Source organism: Colletotrichum fioriniae (genome assembly GCF_027942845.1).
Source record: "Colletotrichum fioriniae strain IMI 355084 chromosome Unknown scaffold_12, whole genome shotgun sequence".
Lineage (NCBI taxonomy): Eukaryota > Fungi > Ascomycota > Sordariomycetes > Glomerellales > Glomerellaceae > Colletotrichum > Colletotrichum fioriniae.
Genome location: NW_027076848.1, coordinates 1,569,912 through 1,587,769, shown reverse-complemented (window position 1 = coordinate 1,587,769; position 17,858 = coordinate 1,569,912). Strand labels below are relative to the sequence as shown.

At 53.6% G+C, this 17,858-nt stretch overlaps 7 protein-coding genes across 7 annotated transcripts; 5 read left to right on the top strand and 2 right to left on the bottom strand.

Moving 5' to 3' along the window:
* Positions 1-27: 27 nt before the first annotated feature.
* On the bottom strand, positions 28-1,988 carry N0V96_009656 (uncharacterized protein; the record flags this gene model as incomplete). The annotated part of the gene is made up of 5 exons (XM_065758707.1): positions 28-874; positions 922-1,114; positions 1,166-1,512; positions 1,572-1,650; positions 1,712-1,988. The coding sequence occupies 5 exons, from the start codon at positions 1,986-1,988 to the stop codon at positions 28-30; spliced, it is 1,743 nt and encodes a 580-aa protein (XP_065612772.1).
* An 892-nt stretch (positions 1,989-2,880) lies between these two features.
* N0V96_009655 (uncharacterized protein) lies at positions 2,881-3,963 on the top strand (the record flags this gene model as incomplete). Its single annotated transcript, XM_053190327.1, has 1 exon — positions 2,881-3,963. One exon carries the CDS (start codon positions 2,881-2,883, stop codon positions 3,961-3,963), a length of 1,083 nt encoding a protein of 360 aa, XP_053052257.1.
* Positions 3,964-5,118: 1,155 nt separating this feature from the next.
* Positions 5,119-7,164, top strand: N0V96_009654 (uncharacterized protein; the record flags this gene model as incomplete). Its single annotated transcript, XM_053190326.1, has 7 exons — positions 5,119-5,273; positions 5,368-5,718; positions 5,775-5,884; positions 5,940-6,208; positions 6,286-6,703; positions 6,783-6,994; positions 7,057-7,164. The coding sequence occupies 7 exons, from the start codon at positions 5,119-5,121 to the stop codon at positions 7,162-7,164; spliced, it is 1,623 nt and encodes a 540-aa protein (XP_053052256.1).
* Positions 7,165-8,669: 1,505 nt separating this feature from the next.
* Positions 8,670-10,455, top strand: N0V96_009653 (uncharacterized protein; the record flags this gene model as incomplete). Its single annotated transcript, XM_053190325.1, has 2 exons — positions 8,670-9,236; positions 9,292-10,455. 2 exons carry the CDS (start codon positions 8,670-8,672, stop codon positions 10,453-10,455), a joined length of 1,731 nt encoding a protein of 576 aa, XP_053052255.1.
* A 368-nt stretch (positions 10,456-10,823) lies between these two features.
* N0V96_009652 (uncharacterized protein) lies at positions 10,824-11,523 on the top strand (the record flags this gene model as incomplete). Its single annotated transcript, XM_053190324.2, has 2 exons — positions 10,824-11,419; positions 11,496-11,523. 2 exons carry the CDS (start codon positions 10,824-10,826, stop codon positions 11,521-11,523), a joined length of 624 nt encoding a protein of 207 aa, XP_053052254.2.
* A 419-nt stretch (positions 11,524-11,942) lies between these two features.
* Positions 11,943-14,036, bottom strand: N0V96_009651 (uncharacterized protein; the record flags this gene model as incomplete). Its single annotated transcript, XM_053190323.2, has 6 exons — positions 11,943-12,305; positions 12,380-12,458; positions 12,529-12,611; positions 12,668-13,386; positions 13,460-13,671; positions 13,765-14,036. 6 exons carry the CDS (start codon positions 14,034-14,036, stop codon positions 11,943-11,945), a joined length of 1,728 nt encoding a protein of 575 aa, XP_053052253.1.
* A 2,220-nt stretch (positions 14,037-16,256) lies between these two features.
* Positions 16,257-17,832, top strand: N0V96_009650 (uncharacterized protein; the record flags this gene model as incomplete). Its single annotated transcript, XM_053190322.1, has 3 exons — positions 16,257-16,371; positions 16,503-17,668; positions 17,743-17,832. 3 exons carry the CDS (start codon positions 16,257-16,259, stop codon positions 17,830-17,832), a joined length of 1,371 nt encoding a protein of 456 aa, XP_053052252.1.
* Between the last annotated feature and the right edge of the window lie 26 nt (positions 17,833-17,858).

Genomic DNA, 17,858 nt, shown 5'->3' with positions numbered 1-17,858 from the left:
CTACCGGGCTTCATGATTTCCAGCCCTTCAATCATGCCAATGCCCCTCCAAGTAGTTCTCATACTCTGCACCAAAATGCACAACCTGAGCAGCAGCATCCGCCGGCTGCTCGGCCAGGAACTCGAACTCTGGCAATACCAGGCTATCAGAGCCAGTAATCTTAAGCGCCAACTGCTCCCCGGCATCAAACTGGATGGCAGTGGGCCATATCCAGACCTCCATCTGGACTATCTCCCCCGCCTTGACCTCAATGTCTTCATCGTGGGCCAGTGTCTGCCAGTAGTTGGGTGACAGCTCCGGCGCGACCTTGCGCTTGGAGGCGCGGAGCCTGCCGCTCGGTCCCAGATACTTGAGCGGGTTAATGTTGGGGACCTCCTTGGGGTCGGATACGGGCAGTGACTCGAAGGGAATATTCACATGCTCTAGGTCTGTTCCGCTGGCATCTCGCTTTCGGAGCTGGGCGTAGACGTCAAAGTTTGTGGCGGAGGGGCAAGAGACGTGGACCACGAGCTTGGTTGGGCCTAACAGCTTCATGGACTTGGAAAACGTGTGCGTGAAGACCACGGTTTCCGTGCCCTCGTAGCCCAGAGTTGTAGCACCGTTATCGTTGGATTGCTGCAGAGTTTTGTCGGCACCCAAGTAAAGACGCTGGAGTTTCGTGTTCGTGGCGCTGGGTGATAGCCAAGGAAGGGAGTTAAAGGGGAGGTCGATGGCGGGCGGCTTATTGTAACCTAACACGGCCAACCTTACCGGCGAAGTCTTTTCCCATCCGTTGTCGATGCCTTTCATGTAGCGGTCAAAGAACTTTTGCAAGTCGTCGGTGCGTTCTTGGCTGTATAAGTCGTACCACTCTTGCGTAGCATGGGTTACCATCCTGGTGGAAGTCAGCGGACCGTCATACAGGCGGCGCATTGGACAAACCATTTGTTTTGATGAGAGATCTCCTCGAAGCCTCTGAAGCTTCCAATGGTGTGAAGCATTGTCGAATAGCTGCCCAAGATGTAGGCCGGGACCTCGATCCTATCCATGCGGGCCCTCTTGTCATCCCAGTACGCTCTGAGACCCTGCCCGTGCTTGAGCAGCATCTCGACGCTGTTCTCTTGTCGACCACGACCTATCGCACAGTTAGCCGAGTCAAATAAAGAGGAATAGTTGCATAACGTACCGCGAACGACATTGTTAATCATTGACCCGAAGCCAATCGACGGAATCCCGCCGCGGCATAGACTCTCGCGCATGTGATCGCTCGCACCCTCCAGAGGGGCAATACACGCCAGGTGAGGCGGCCTCTCTGCGGCAATGTACCACTGACACAGCGCAAGCCACGAGTTGCCCGCCATGGCGACCTTGCCTGTGCACCAGGGCAGCTTCGCGATGCTTTCAATGGCGTCGTGGCCGTCCTGGCCCTCTGGGGTACCCCACGACCTCATGTCGCCTTCAGAGTCACCACATCCTCTGGCGTCCGCGTTGATGATGGCATAGCCTTTCGGTACCCATTCAGCGGGGTCGAGTCTTGGAGGCAAGTCAGTCTTGAAGTCTAATGCTAAGGGTACATGGAAGGGAGAGCCTACCCTTCAAACGACTCGTAACCCGACAGTTTGCTCAAGGGAACGCCACACCGCAGAGGAACTGCGTGAAGATTCAAAGTGCCTAGGAAACAATGTCAGTACCTGATCCGCAACAACGCAATCGGCATCATATTGGGCCGTACCCGTGTCGGTCTTTCCGTAGGGCGACCACATCAGAATGGCGGGGACCTTCTCGTCCGTCTTCGGCCGAAAGATGTCAACGCGGATGCGGATCCCATCGCGCAGCGTCAACGGCTGGTCCCGTTCAAGGATGACGTCGCACGGGAGCGGACGATGCTCTTGGGTCTTTTGACTTCCGGCTGAGAGCTCCACGCGGGAAGGCTCCTTGGGAACTGGCCATGCCGGTGGGTTGGTAGGGGTTTGGATGACTTCGATGTTGTTGACGATGAGTGGCGCCATCGTTGCTGGGTCTTAATCTGACAAACTCGCAGAGATAACTGCCCGATAATGCAGGTACAATGTTTGTCTAGCACCAGACTTATCGCGTCTTTGATGGCAGCTTCGCATGTCTGTTATATTGATATTGTAGAGACCATCATAAATCCGAGCCACCCGGCATTCTTCACATCTCAAGGGACTCTCTAAATCCTCGGATTTGACTCAATGCCTGATTACAGATCGTCGTGAACGCCCACAAACACGGCCCCTTTCACCGGCATGGCTCCACGGCAGATTTCTACTTGTCTACGGGCCAATAACATTGCCATTTTCGCCCTCTTGGGGCAATATTCGCCTGGGTAGGTCCGAGGGTCTCGCACTTATTGGACTCAACCCGGGCCGTATTGTCATGTAGCCCTACGGTCTGCCTATGCCATGCGAGACGTCGGAAAGGGCCTGGACATATCCATGTCACATATGTTTGAGTTCTTCCCCGCCATTTGGCCCTGCTGATCACCCGAGGCACGTCAACTGTGCGCTAACACCCCCGCCCGGCAGAGTCTGGAGATGGGTCCCGGCGACCTCGGGCGTTAGGAACGTTCCGGTGGCCGATGAATAAATCGGGCAACTTGTCCGAGACGGCCGTATTTCGTCCGTAATTCCTCCCAAGAGCTCCGTTCATCTTTATTCAGCCGCCCACCTCCCACCGTATGCCCGAATTTACGAGGGGCTCGCCACCCGGAGAAGTGGACGCTAGCGAAAGGGGGCAGCTAACTGTGTCAATTCCCATGTTTGAAGTGTTCTGACCACGGCCACAAGTGAATGCATAAGATGCGTCTGGTCTGCTGTGTAATAATTATGGCGGGCAGCCAAAGTCAAACTCCACCAGGATAGTAGAAGACGAAACCTCACAATGAGCAGCAAACCAACATCAACAGCACCGGCGCTCTACGTCGACGAAGACTGCAACTTCTCAGTCATCCGCAACCTCCCCATACCCGACCCCGTAGACGGCGAGGTTCTAGTCAAGGTGCTCTACTCAGGCGTGAACCCCGCCGACGTTAAACACGCACCACACATTGGCATCCGCTCAGTCACCCTCGGCTACGACTTTTGCGGCCGCGTCGTTCGGGCCGCCGGCGAGAATGCATCGTCCGCCTTCAAGCCTGACGACCTGGTGGCCGGCTACGTACCCACGGGTATGGGCAAACCGATGAGACACGGCGCGCACCAGGAGTACCTAAGCTGTCCGATCGACATGCTCTTCAAGGTCCCTGATAACCTGCCCCAGACACACGCCGCGAGTCTCACGGTGGTGCTGACCACGGCCGCCGACGGGCTGTACAATATTTTCGGCTATCCTCTGCCAGAGGAAAAGGCAAAGGAAGGGTTCAAGGCTGGTCCGCTGCTTATTTGGGGCGCATCAGCCAGCGTCGGAATCTGCATGCTGCAGTTAGCGCGGGAGAGCGGCGCGAGCCCCATTTTCGTCACCGCGTCGCCGGGGAGGCACGAGATGCTCACCGAGATGGGGGCTACGCGCTGCTTCGACTACAACGCCCCAAACGTGATTTCCCAGATCAAGAAGGCGGCAGAGGAGGCTGGAGCGGGGCCGATCCGGTACGCTGCCGATTGTGCGGGTTCCAAGGGTGAGGTCAACTCGGCGGCACAGACGGAGGCTTGTGTCGATGAGGACGCCATTGTTCTGTCCGTCGTGGCGAAGCCGGATGGGAGGATCAAGATGCCGCTGGCGTCAGCGAACACGGAGATTACGTTACAGCTGGGCGGTGGTCCTGTCGTCACGATACCGGCGCGGCTGGAGGATTGGGGGAGGATGTGGAGGGCGTTGATGTGGTCTGTTGAGAATTACGGCACAAAGTTCTCGATTCCCGTGGTGGATGTGTTCAAGGGGAGTGCGGAGGAAGCGCTGAAGGAGGTGAAGAAGGTTGCTGACCAGGGCAAGTTTGGGAAGCTTGTGCTAGAGCATCCTTTGCTTTGAGGTCTGAGTGAGCTACGAGGATGAGTATGAGCATGAGCATTGGGTATCATTTTCCGAGGATTATCTTGTATCACATATAGCTGTCTACTCTGAGCCTTTTGCTTAACTGAGAATAAAAGTTATTCCATCTATCCGTACGCTCAAGAGATTCAAGAGGCTCATAATGTACTAGCAAGGTAAGTAGGTGTAAGGCCGGAGTCGGCCGGCCCCCTCGGCAGCTCCAGGCCGACGATAAGCAGCGCATTCCCGGACAAGCTCCGGTCCTGCGCCGGTCCAACGGGTCTAGACTCCGATAACTTTATCTCGGACCTATCAGCACCCGTGAAGCTATCCGGGACCCCACCATCTCCACTCCGGGTCGGCAACCCAAAGGCCGCGCTCGGCTCCTGGATCGGCGGCCGCCCTTCCCCCCCTCCATCTCATCGGCTCTCTTGCAGATGAGTTTGCAGTTCTCACACACACCAAATTACCACACATGGTGGGCGCAGCCAACCGAAACCAAAGGTCTTTGCATGCTCTAACCAGTCAGTAAGAGTCATTCTTGCGGCTATCTGTTGCCTTTACCGACTGCTATCCTCTTCCGCCACACCCACAGTCTCACTCACTCACACTCCCGGCACTACTCCGTCCGTCAACCAACACCGGTGACCGGTCAGGACTCTGTGGTGCTCCACCAAAGTTCCTCTTCATAAGAACCCAAAGGTGGAAGGCCCATCATTTTCCTGACGAAATAGCGGGGATTCCGCACGTCTTTTTCGGTAAAACGGTCCAGCAGCAACAAACATCCCAGCAATCCGGGGAACTCGCAGGAAAACCCATACAACTCTCACTCGATTTTTTTCTTACCACACCTTCTACCCCCCTAGTCACCAGTGACCTTTAATCGCTTTATGCCTCCCCCAATTCAGCCCAGTTCGGCTTTGTCACCATTTGTTTCCATTTTGAACCCCTCTCCTCGACTCTCCCATCCTGTCCTTCCCCCTTCCCACCCTGCGAAACGTTCAACCGACCTTCCTAGTTCTACCAGATCTTTAGAGTTGAGCCTCATAAACAAACACTTTATTGGACGAAAGGCGTGATTCTTCGCAAACCTAAGAGCCCCCTCCTCTCTCTGTGACCGTATCCTATCCACACACACACCCACCACCAGTTCCGATGGCCGCCGATGCAGATGAACGGACGCCCCTCCTCAAAATCAAATCCGGCGCCGGGGCCGTGAAGCGGGTCGGTCGCGGCCTCTGGTCACCCGCAAACCGTATCCTCTTCGCCGGCTTCCTCGTCTCACTGACACTAGGCCTCACCCAAGTTCCGTGCGCACAAGTCCACCCCTTCTATCCTCATACATGTGTATTATGATGCCGGGGATGTGTACCATGGTAATGGAAACTGACAGGGAACCCACAGCATCATCTACGTCTTCCGTGTAATGGCATGCGAGACATACTACAAGTCTCACGCGCCCTACGACGGCCCCGCCTCGGAAATGTGCCACCGCCGTGAGATCGATGCAAACACGGCCACGCAAGTCTCCATCCTCGGCATGACCACCTCCGTCTGCGGCATCCTCAACCTCTTCATCTGCGGCGACCTTATCAAGCGCTGGGGCACCCGCTGGGCCCTCATCAGCCAGACCGGCCTGCTCGGCATTCGCGTCTCGTGCCAGGTCCTCGCCGTGTCGCAGGGCGCGCAAAAGGGAATTGACATGATGCAGTACACGCAACTCATTGGCATCTTTGGCGGGCCGAGGGGTTACATGTAAGTGCAGGACGGTGACTAAGATGAGTCCGGGCACTGATACAATTGTACTCAAGGCTAGTTCTGAACACGGCAATTGCGGAGGTTGTCGAAAGAAGAAAGCATACCGGCGTCTTTGGTCGGCTGCAGGGTGCAGTCATGATCGGTACCGCCATAGGCTACTTGCGTAGGTCAGCACTCTTTTTCTTGCTTCTTCTTCTCCTGTGCTAACGAGCCATTAGTCGGTGGTGTTTTGGGTGATGTGTTCGGCATCACCAGTCCCTTCGTCGTTGCCATCGGCTGCTTTGCCTTTGCAACGACCTACGGCGCCATATTCTGGCCAGCACCCCCAGAAGAGACCGAAGAGACGGACGGCAAGACAACGCCCGGCGCTTCTGGTTTCCTAGGTCCTATCAAGGTGCTTATGCCGTCAAAGTACCGCCTTGAATCTGGCAAGATTATCAAGAACTATGGCCTCGTCTTCCTTGCCCTAGGCATCTTCTTTGGCGTGGTAAGTCTACTATTTCATGATGCCTTGCATGCAACTGCGGCTTCAGTCCCTGTACAATATCACTAACGGGGCCTCAGTTTGCCACGGGTTATGCCCCCATCCTCATCCAGATGTACGCCACCTCCCGCTTCAACTTTGGCACGACGGAGAACGGTATCCTCATGTCCGGTAACTCTTGGATCCGCGGCATCTTCTTGATGTTCATCTTCCCGGAAATCATCGACAGCGGACGCAGATGGTTCGCCTCGTCATCTCACGCGGGAGCTTTGCAAAAAACGCTCACTCAGGAGGAACGGAGCGTCATCCCCACTCACCCCGAAGACATGGACCCTGCACCCGGCCTGATGAACGCTTCCGAGCCAACAAAGGCGCCGCCTGAAGAGGAGGACGAGGATAGCACCTTTGACCTGTCCTTCCTAAGGTGGAGCTTGGTGGTGGATGGCATCGTCACGTCCCTCGCGGCTTGGGCGACGGAGGGCTGGCACGTTTATGCTGGTGAGTAAACCAGTTTTTCCTCTTCACTTGACCTAGAGTACGGAAACCAGAACAAGATGCTAATTGTCTTCATTCGTAGCCGCTTTCCTGCTGCCATTTGCATCCGGATCGGCCCCCGCTGCAAAGGGCGTCATCACAGAGATGTGCCCGCCGCACATGCGTCAAGACGCACTGAGCGCCATCACCCTAGTCGAGAGCGCAGCGACTCTGACGACGCAGGGTATCTTTGGCTTCATATTTGCCACCCTCTCTGAGATGGGCAAGCCGAATCTTACATTCTTCGTCAATGCAGTGAGTACTTACAAATGAGTTTCATCTTTTTTTTTTATGCTTGTGACCTAATCGCTGCATAGGCTCTCGCCGTCGTTGCTGTAGGCATCCTTTTGCTAGCCCATTACCCGCCTCTTAACAGTACGCGGGTCGAAGATGAGGCGATTGAAGAAAACATTGAATCAAATTGAGCAATCGGTGGTGACATGAATGAGTGCCGAAATTTGGCAGCACTCCCTCATCGGACGTCATGATTGATGAGTGAAGATGAAACTCACTGGTTCAAATTTTCTACGACTTTCCGCCAGAGCAGATGAAAAATAAGATGAAAAGGGTTTCCTCTCGTAAAAGTCTCTCTCATTTGAACTCATATGCGGCGTCGTTTAGCATTTAAAATCGTTGGTGCGCCTCAGACGGTGCGCCATAGAAGACCTGGACGAGCGATGCTGGTGAGTCTGATTGCGTTGGTATATTGCGGATTTCAAAACAATTATCGCCGGGACGGGTGTACATAAAAACGGACAAAAGGATTTAAAGTCATTATTCAACGGTTTTTACTCAGACAGTACCATCAAATTCATCGTGTGCCGCATCGCCGACCATACCATGTTCTAGACCTTTTGCCTCATCACCAAAGCCTTCAAAAGTGACCTAGATCTGCGTTCGCCGGCCAAGGTCACGGCGGGGGTGGAGCACCTGTCATCGGTCTTGGCTCGGCCTTCTGCTTCATGACATCAGCGGGCTGTTCGCATACATCATCGATTGCGTTCATGCGGATCGGTGCTTTTGCCCCGAATCTGGGATTCCCCTAGCACACTACTACCTAGTATCTGTAAGCTAACCACCAAATATCGAATTTGGATGATTACCATTCATGGAAGATGGGAATCTGGGATGGCGTCTGGTCTCTTCCGGAGCTAGATCTCCGGAGTCTTGGTAGCGGTTGCATCTTGGACTGCTTCAAACAAGTGCCGGTGTTTGCTTGATGGTCTCAATCGTCTTAGTTAGGCTGTTGCCCCTTGGCCCCCGCAGTTCTGGTCTTCCGTAACATCTTGTCTTCAGGTCTGAATTCCGCGGCTCCTTCGACCCCCCAATGTCCATTCGAAGACTCTAAGTAGCCAATTGACTTCAGCGCCAGGCTATCGGGGCATTTGCGTGATATCCATTCATACCACTGAATGGCCTTCGTTACCACAGAGTTATCCCCGAACTAGGACCGTAACCCAGAGTCGAAAAGGCGAAAAGACGAAAAATCGAAAAGTCGAGAGGCCAAGGAGGCTCCGTACCAAGCGTCATCGATTCCTGCGACCCGCCTCTTGGAGAGCGGGTGCTAATGCGGGTATGGCCTAGTTCCGTCGTTCCCCATGCCGCTACGACAGACATGGGAGTGACAGACACTCCTCCCCGTCTTCAGACTGCTTGGACGTAGTAATCTGCAGTGTGTGATTCGTCCAACATGAGTGACGGTATTGTTCCTCCAGAACTGCGTCATGGCATTGAGTTTTGATGACACTTTTTTTTTTGTGTTTGCCCGTTCGAGCCCCTCCACATAAAATGCCCAAGCACCAGCGGGTGGCGGCACAGCTCCCCATGCGTCTCTCTGGTATAAGACCTCTGTCAACACTTTCTGAATCTCATGGAGACTGTTCAAAGAATCATCAAACATCCCATTGAAACTGCCCAAAAGACATTCAATATGGGTTCCACCGATACATCATTCGCAGCCCACGTGGCAGGCCAGTTCAGCACATACGAGAAGGACAGACAGATGACCTCCAAGGAAGCCATCTACAGCACCAGCAATGGCGTTCCGATGCCTCACCCTTACGAGACACAGCGATGTGGAGAGAACGGCCCGTTGCTGCTGCAGGACTTCCACCTGATCGACCTCCTGTCTCACTTTGACCGTGAGCGCATTCCGGAGCGTGTCGTGCACGCCAAGGGCAGCGGTGCTCATGGCTTTTTTGAGTGTACGGACCCGATCCCCGAGCTTACGCAGGCCGATATCTTCGGTACCAAGGGCAAGAAGTGTCCCATCACCGTGCGCTTCTCGACTGTTGGCGGCGAGTCTGGTTCACCAGATCTTGCCCGCGACCCTAGAGGTTTCTCTGTCAAGTTCAGAACAGAGGATGGAAACTGGGATATGGTGGCGAACAACACGCCTGTCTTCTTCTTGCGAGACCCTGCCAAGTTCCCCATGTTCATCCACACGCAGAAGCGCGACCCGCAGACGCATCTTAACCACATGGATGACTCGTTCATGGTATGTTTGGATCTTGTCATCGCACAAAGCTGCCCTTGCTAACATACCATTACAGTTCTGGAACTATTTGAGCGAGAATCCCGAGTCAATTCACCAAGTCATGATCTTGATGGGTGACCGCGGAATTCCTGATGGCTACCGCTTCATGCACGGCTATGCTGGCCACACGATGAAGCTCGTCAACAAGGACGGATCATGGGTCTACGCCCAGATTCACATGAAGTCTCAGCAGGGCACCAAGTTCATCACACAGGAGGATTCCCTTACCAAGTCAGCTGACTACTCCGGCAAGGATCTCTTCGAGGCCATCCAGAACGGTGACTACCCCAAGTGGTCAGTCGAGATCCAGACCATGACACCCAAGGAGGCAGAGGACGCGTGGGAGAACGACAAGATCAACGTCTTTGATCTCACGCACGTCTGGCCTCAGGGCAAATACCCCCTTCGCAGGGTGGGAGAGTTTACTCTGAACGAGAACCCCCAGAACTACTTCGCCGAGGTTGAGCAGGTTGCTTTCAACCCCTCGCACATGCCCCCCGGCATCGAGCCCTCCGCCGATCCGGTCCTCCAGTCCCGTCTGTTCTCCTACCCTGATACCCACCGCCACCGCATCGGCGTAAACTACCAGCAACTTCCCGTCAACGCACCCAAGACTGCCCACAAGATGGCCAACTTCCAGCGCGACGGTGCCATGGCGTTCTTCAACCAAGGTGCACGCCCTAACTATCTCAGCTCCATCGATCCCGTTCAGTTCAAGGCCCGCACAGTCGACCTGGACAAGACGCATGGTCATTTCACAGGGCAGGCCATCACCTTCCTTTCTGAGATCAGACCGGAGGATTTTGTCGCGCCGCGCGCCCTATGGCAGAAGGTCTGGGACGAGGATGCCCGTGAGCGATTCATCAACAACGTCACGGGTAAGATGGAGCTTTGCAAGAATCCGGAGCCTTTGAAGAAGCAGATTGCCATCTTTAGGGAGGTCGACCCCGAGATTGCCGAGAGGTTGGAGAAGAGCACTGGTATCAAGGGGTACGAGAGCATTGCCAACTTGACTTTTAACGGCACACACAACGGCTTTGCAAGGGAGAAGAAGAACAAGTTCGCCAATGGCATTGACGTTACAACGTGCCAGAGTCTGACGGAGAATAACGGTGCGCCCACCAGGGGCACTCATCGCAACGTTGACAAGGTTGTCAACGGTGAGGGTGCGAGGCACTGATGAGGTTTTTTGAATTGTAGTATTAGAGATATCCATATAATAAGAACATGACTTTTTCTTTTCGCACATTATTACACATTTTCCACTTCCAAGCCCGGTGTTGCCTGGATGCGTTGGGGCTGTGCCGATGGTGTGTCACCACCGCGTCGCTTGTGATTCGTCAATAGAATCAATACTCAGCATGCAATGTGCCTTGCGGATAGCCGTACTTCATTTATGAAATCGACTCCTATATAGAGCTTGATGTTTCCAACTGATAAAGATTCAAAACGCGTCAAGCCGTTATTGTATGTACCTCATTCAGCATCATTCAGACAATAGTTGGAATTTAGAGTTGCATTAGCAGGGCCATTCATTAACGATACACAATGGAGTTTTCACATGAGGCAGTCTTCAGGTCGTTAGCAGGGGTTGCACAGGCTATTAAGGCTTCTCCTGATGAAATCGACAGAATTGAACAGCTGCTGTCTCCAGGCAACGAAGGCACTGAGACCAGAATCAAACCCACCAGTCTGTCTTTTCAGGACTGGCAAGTCATCATCCAGCAAAATGTCACAGCAGTGACCGGAGCCACCATTCATATCGCATTCGTCGCAGTAGCAGTCTCATTCCTCCGCGAGACAGCCCGCCAAAACCAGCCAGCAACAACAGATGATATCAACCAATGCTGGACCATCATCCGCGACGCCCTCACATCCACAACTTCTTCCCAAACACACTTTACCGCTTCTCGCAGCGCACAAGGCTTCCTCTCGGTACCCCTATGCAGCTTGGTCAAAGACGGCAGCATCGACGAGCTCATTCGCCTGCACGTCTGGATGCCGGACGGCAAGCGCGGGAACCCCGATTTTCACCTCCACTCTCACCAGCCGTTTGCGCAGAGCTGGATCTTGGCAGGGCAGGGCGTGGATCACTCCTACCAAGTTGATCCTGTCGAAGATCCAGCCGAAGCTACGCACGCAGGGTATGCTCTTGCGTGGAACGACGGGAAGGGGGCAAATACTGCGTACAAGACTCATCAAGCATCCTCTACGGTGCAGAACACGGGAAAACTTTTCCGAGCTGTGAAAATTCATTCAGAGACTCATGCCAGGGGGTCAACGTACACGGTCCCAGCAGCAGAGTTCCACGTATCAGAAGTTGCGCCAGATGCTTTACATGCGACTATCTTCTTCTTTGATTCACACCGTGGCTTTGTGAAGGATGCCGGAGTTCTTGGGCCAAAGGACGGTGATTCATTTACACAGCTACGAGATCCGGCCGGAGTGACGCCAGAAGAGCTTGTGGAAGCAGTGAGCCAAGCTAGAGTACAAGAGGCACTAGAATGATAGCCAATGATTTGGGTTATGAATATACTTAGAAGGGCATCTCATATTGTTCAAATTGCCTATAATGACTGAATACCTGTAGCAAGAAACGTTGGTTCTATTAATGTGATAGTTCCTGTATTCGTCACACTTAATTTATAGCTCATTTCTATTAGAAACTCACTTTCCGACGACCTCCGTAGACAAGTCCTCGGGCCAAATAGGCTGGTCAACACCGTTGCCTCTTGTGCCTACGTTGTACCTCATTTCAACCGCATTGTTGTCATACTGCAGAACCGGCTTGACAACCCAGAACGTGCCATCGACCGCCTTTGAAGTTCGCATCTCGAAGAACTGAGGGTTGAATAGAATCTTCGCGTCGTACTCCTGAAGCAGCTTAGACATGATCGGGACATTGTGAGCCATTGTGTGGAAGTGCCGGAAAACAGGCGATCCATGGCGCTCCCAGACTTCTCTCCAAATAGGTTCTGGGTATGTGCCGCACGAACGGACGAGCCACTGTGAATAGTAGTGAAGAGCGACCTTTTCGTGCACACGATATTAGCTGGAAAGCATCCTGAAGCTGATATAGTTTTCATCAGTAGATGAAGACTTACATCGACGCCGTAACTTCCTCCTTCTTCGGCGCGCTTCATAAGAGCATCGAGAACTGCTGTACTTCCACAAACTCCTGCACTATCCCGTGTTTTAGTATACTCCGAATAATCTCAGCCAAGGGTTTTGATCTCAATGTGCTCTGACATACCAGTAGTCCGAGTTCGGGAACACCGGAGTCACCGCCTCATTCAGACCCATTGCCTTTCCATACTCTAACGAGACACCACAGCACTTGATCGCTTGTCAGTCGAATCTTCAGAAGGAGTCTCTTGAAGTGCGTAACTCACGGCGTCGCTGATTTGCTGCCATCCACCACGTCCCTGCCAGGGTCCATGCCACCCGTAACAATTCTCACGGACGTGGATGATTCCACGCTGGCGATCCTTCACCAGCTCCAGAATCTCTTTGCGACCAAACCCGTGCTTCTCCATGGCACCAGGCCGGTACCCATCAACAACAACATCAGCGTCCCTGATCAAAGCCCTCAGCTTATCCTTATCTTCGTCCTTGGTGAGATCCAAGTGACAATTCCATTTGCCCCAGTTGAGATCCTGGTGCAGAGACGACATGTCCGTAATCTTATCCGAAGTGACGCGCATAACGCTTGCGCCCATCTCTGCCAGATCGCGCGAGATAACCGGGGCGGCGATGATTCGGGTCAGATCCACGATTTTGAGGCCGGCAAGGGGCCTCTTGGCCGACGAGGGTAGGGTCGAGTTTTCGGACCACCAAGACGCGGGCTGTGCGGAGCCGTCGTCTTTTGCAATCTCGTAGAGCCCAACGTTGCTATTTGCTTTGCCGTGCTCGCTTGCAAAGTACTCGTCAGACGACCAAGCGATTGTGCCGGACTGTCGTGCCTTTTCGTTAAGTAGAGTGTCCAGGTCTTTGGAGTCCATCTCGGCAATGACCTTTTGGGTTCTCTCAAAGACTGATTCGTAAGTGTCGTCGGCTGGGCCATCTTCGGGCAAACCCAGAGCTTTCAGGATGGGGTCGGGGTTTATGCCGCCTAGAGTACTCAGTTAGATGCGAGGGCCCACAGGACCTCTGGCTGGATTCGCTTGAGTGAAAGAGTGTCTTACCGTGAAGCTGGTAATACCGTCCATCCTTTGTCTTGTGAATATTCGTCACTAGCGCTCGATGCAAGCTGGCGGCGGTCCTATGTTTGTCTGTTTCCGGGAACATTTTCATGGCCTCGGGCACAAAGTTCATGAGTGCCATAGGCGTAAACTTGCCATCCTTCCCGATGAGCTGAGCAATGAGAGGCGAAAAGTAGAACAAGCTCGCGTGGTCACTGGCAACTGTGTCAGCCTTCTCACCGTAACAGCTACTAGGTGCCTTCTGAGGAACCAAGATATACTGAGATCATTGAAATGGAATGACTTACGTGTTGATGGTGACATCCGTCGGCTCTGCGTTGTACTTCTTGAGAATCAGCCGGCTGAGCATGGTTGCCTCCAATGCTTTCAAAGCCGAGATGCTTTCGGCAAATCGCCAATTGATTGGAACGCTTGGTTTGCTTGACCCCTCAAACTTGACATGTTGGCTGAGAGATTTGAGGTCACCGGGAAGATCCTTCATCAAGGGGTTGTTCAGAATGCCGTGTTGGAAAACTGCCTCCGCCTCCTGTGGCACAGAATATTCTCCTCTAGAGCCCATGATCGATGGTCTTGGTAGTTATCTGATAGCGCTTGAGTTGGAATGAGAATTCGTGATATGAGCTATCGATGAATGATAACCAAATTGAGGAGAGACGAAATGCTCGTACGATGAGCGTGTCTTTTCAGGGTCTTCGCCCAAATCTTATACCGAAGCTCACATTTGCCCACGACATCTTTCCAGTGCCGAATCAATCGTGTTGTTGATCTTCGGGCCGTTGTAAGTCCCCGCAATCCTGCCAGTGCGCTCTGTCGTAAAGTTGGAGCCGCTGCCAGTGGGCGTCAGACCTCGTCTCATCGAAATTTGCGGTGGAGGGGCATGTGAGAGGCGTTTCGCCGCCGATGCATCTCATCTTCGGCGTACTTATCAAACATCTTCCGATAGTCGGTCTGCAATATTGTTAGTCATGATTTCTGGCAAAGATTTGTTGTTGGTGTTGTCCTCTTCGTACTTCAACATGAAGGATGTGGGATCTGGGTTTCATCGGCACATGCATCTGCTCTGCCAAGAGCTACAAGGCCGTTTTTGCAAGAGAAAACTTGCTTGCGTTTATTGGTTTTGTTTAGGGAATGCAAGCTGACTGAAACTGCATACAAAGCAAGTAGACATATTAGACAGCTGTCACGTAGGCTCGGTGTTGATAGCAATGACGCTTGAAGGAGATCATTTCATCGGTGAGATTTGGCGAGATGATGCTACCAACTCTTATCATATGGTCGTTATTTACCAAAAAAGAGAGTCAGAATCAATCAAACTGAATGAAAAGTAGACTCCTCCTTATGCACGTGAAAAACACGGCCAATATCCCATCTCACTGTCTTTGGGTCGTTATCGCGACTGACACGGCTAGGCCAGCCTAGAAGGCAAGACGCAAAGAGGCCAAATCAGAACACATACAGAAATAAAGCGCGACGAGAGCTGTATGAACCAACAATGCGGTAGCCTAAGTCTTGCGTAGCGTTGGTTGGCATTTAGAGGTGGGCGGGCCTGCGTTATTAATGTTGATAACTTGGACCATCCTATGGGGTACCTAGGCAAAGTTGTTTTCCGCGTAGTGAGTTGCCAACTGCCTCGTGGAGACTTGTTGTAGGCTTCTCAGGTGAGCTTATTGAGCTCACTCATGGGTGAGCACTCGGCAGAGAATGTTGTTTCTTCTGCCGGCCCCGTTGCGAGTCGGTGAGCTCTCGCTAATTTCGAGCCATGATACTATGTCTCGCCGAGCCCTTATTATCAGTACAGAGTAGGCCTTCGAAAGTTGTCCGTCTGGGGTGCGGGTTGATCCTATAGCGGGGAATGCGGAGGCCGGGGTAGTTCGCCGCTGGAGTTCTTTCACGGTGATGACGGCACTATTTTACAGCGCTTGAGTGGATGAGAACAAGGTCTAAAAAGGCATCGATAGAGCCAGGGAAACAAGATATTGGCGGCACATGGAGCGCATGACTCTGCCCCGCAGTCTCAAATAGCCGCGACCGTCTCAAGCAGATTCGAGATGGGATTGTCAGAAAAGACGGTCAGGCGCTCTTCGCGGCAGCTCTGAAAGTTGAGAGAACCCTGCATGAGCCCTTCAGAATTTAGGGGACCATGGACAGGCCTGATCATGGATGGTCAATGGCAGGGGGGGCACATGTCCGCGAGAAGGGGGTCAGGATGACTTGGCTTTAGCGGGCGCTACCGACATGGGCTAAAGGCTAAGCCTCCATGGCCTTGAAATGCCTCATCCTACTATATGGATGAGCCGGTGACAGGTAAGGTGGTAAATGGAGAGCAGAAGATCGGGACTAGTAAAGAAATAGATGAGCGGGCTCCCACCGGTGGCGGGTGGCCTCCTTCGTTCTGGCTTGCGGGCGCTCGCGGGAGAAAGCAACGGCTGCCCGATCTAACGTGGTGAATGTTGATATCCGATCCGACAGCCGTAGTTGTCTTTCCTAACTGATCCGTGTTTCCAGATTTGATTCTTTATACATCCACGTTGATTTGCCCTTGTCATACACTCTTCCTTTTACTTTTGTAAGTGTTGTAAACGTTGGTGTACGACGCGTTCCCGTACTTGAGCTTGAGTTTGCAACCGCGGCGGCGTCCGGCCTGGTCCCGTAACGTGAGGCATTTCCATTTCATGTCGCAGCCGAAGCACACTCAACCCCTTCTTCATCCCAAGGCCTCGAGACCCAAAGGCGAGGCATCCAGTCGGGGCTGCTTGCTTGCAGCGTGCTGAGCGGCATCATGGACCTTTCAATCACGAACTTCAATGTGGTGATTAGCGTGCTCGGCGGATGGCTTGTCTTATTCGGCACCTTTTCGTATCTCATCAAGGAGAACTTATATCTCTCTGAAGCCCGTAAGTGAACCACAGCCTTCCCTAACCTGTCACTTCTTCTTCTGCTTCCTCCGCCTCTATTCGGGCTCTGGGCTTTCGGCATGACTGTAACAAGGCACATCACACTGGCTAACTAGCCTTACTGCCAAAAGTCGTCTCCCTCCTCGGAGGCGTAACCTTCACCCACGTCGCCAAGCTCCTTAAGCCCGGCGAGTACGCCGTCTCCGAAGATGCCGTCGCCTCCGTAACCCTCGACTTCAGCCGCCTGGTCCTCGGCGTTCAGCTCGTACTCGCCGGCGTCCAGCTGCCGAGTCGCTACCTCCGCACAGAGTGGAAGTCCCTCTGCCTCCTCCTCGGCCCCGGCATGATCGGCATGTGGACCTGTACCAGCGCCGTCGTCTGGCTCCTCGTCCCGGACCTGCCCCTCGTTCACGCTCTCGCCATCGCCGCCTGCATCACCCCAACCGACCCGGTCCTCTCCACCACGATTGTCAAGGGCCGCTTTGCTGAGGAGAACGTCCCCGAGGACCTGCAGCAGATCATCGTCGCCGAGTCGGGAGCGAATGACGGCCTCGGGTATCCCTTTCTCTTCCTTGCGCTCTACCTCATCAAGTATACTGAGAGCGACGGAAACCCAGCCTCTAGTGAAGGCGGCTTCGGCACGGCGCTGAGTCTATTCTTTGGACAGACATGCGTCTACGTCGTGCTCATGAGCGTCTTCTACGGCTGGGTCGTCGGCCTGCTCGCGCAGAGACTCCTACACTGGGCCGAACGACGCAAGTATGTCGAGCGGGAATGCTTCCTCCTCTTCCCCATCGGCATGGCCATCTTCATCCTCGGCACGTGCGGTATGGTCGGCAGCGATGACGTACTGGCGTGCTTCATCGCGGGCAACGTCTTCACCTGGAACGACTGGTTCCGTCTCGAGACGGTCGAGGATCCCGTGCAGCCCGCTGTCGACATGATGCTCAATATGGCCATTTTTATGTGGCTGGGCGCAGTGTGTCCGTGGGAGAGCTTCTGGAACTCTGAGCTAATTAGTCCCGGCCGGCTGGTTGCGCTGGGTGTTCTTGTCTTGCTGCTGAGACGTCTTCCAGTCATACTCGGCTTGCACCGCTACATCCGCCAGATCCGGGGTCCGCGACAGGCGCTTTTTGTCGGGTATTTTGGTCCCATTGGAGTCTCTGCCATCTTCTATCTTTACGTCGGTCTTGAGTTCCTGAAGACTTTGACGGATGACGACGGCCAGCGAGCGGACGCGAAGCAGCTGGGCGAAACCATGCTCGTCACCATCTGGTTCTTGATCATCTGCAGCATCGTGAGTGACACACCTTTTCGAGAGTTCTCGACAGCTGGACCTCGTTTTGAGGCCAATATACTGACAGCGTGTAGGTGATTCATGGTGTAAGCGTGCCCATCGCCAAGCTCGGCAAATCGACGTATGAGCAATTCTTCCCTCGCAGCGTTTCTCTGCCTGCGTGATAGATCAATGCCAAGTCATTGTGGCA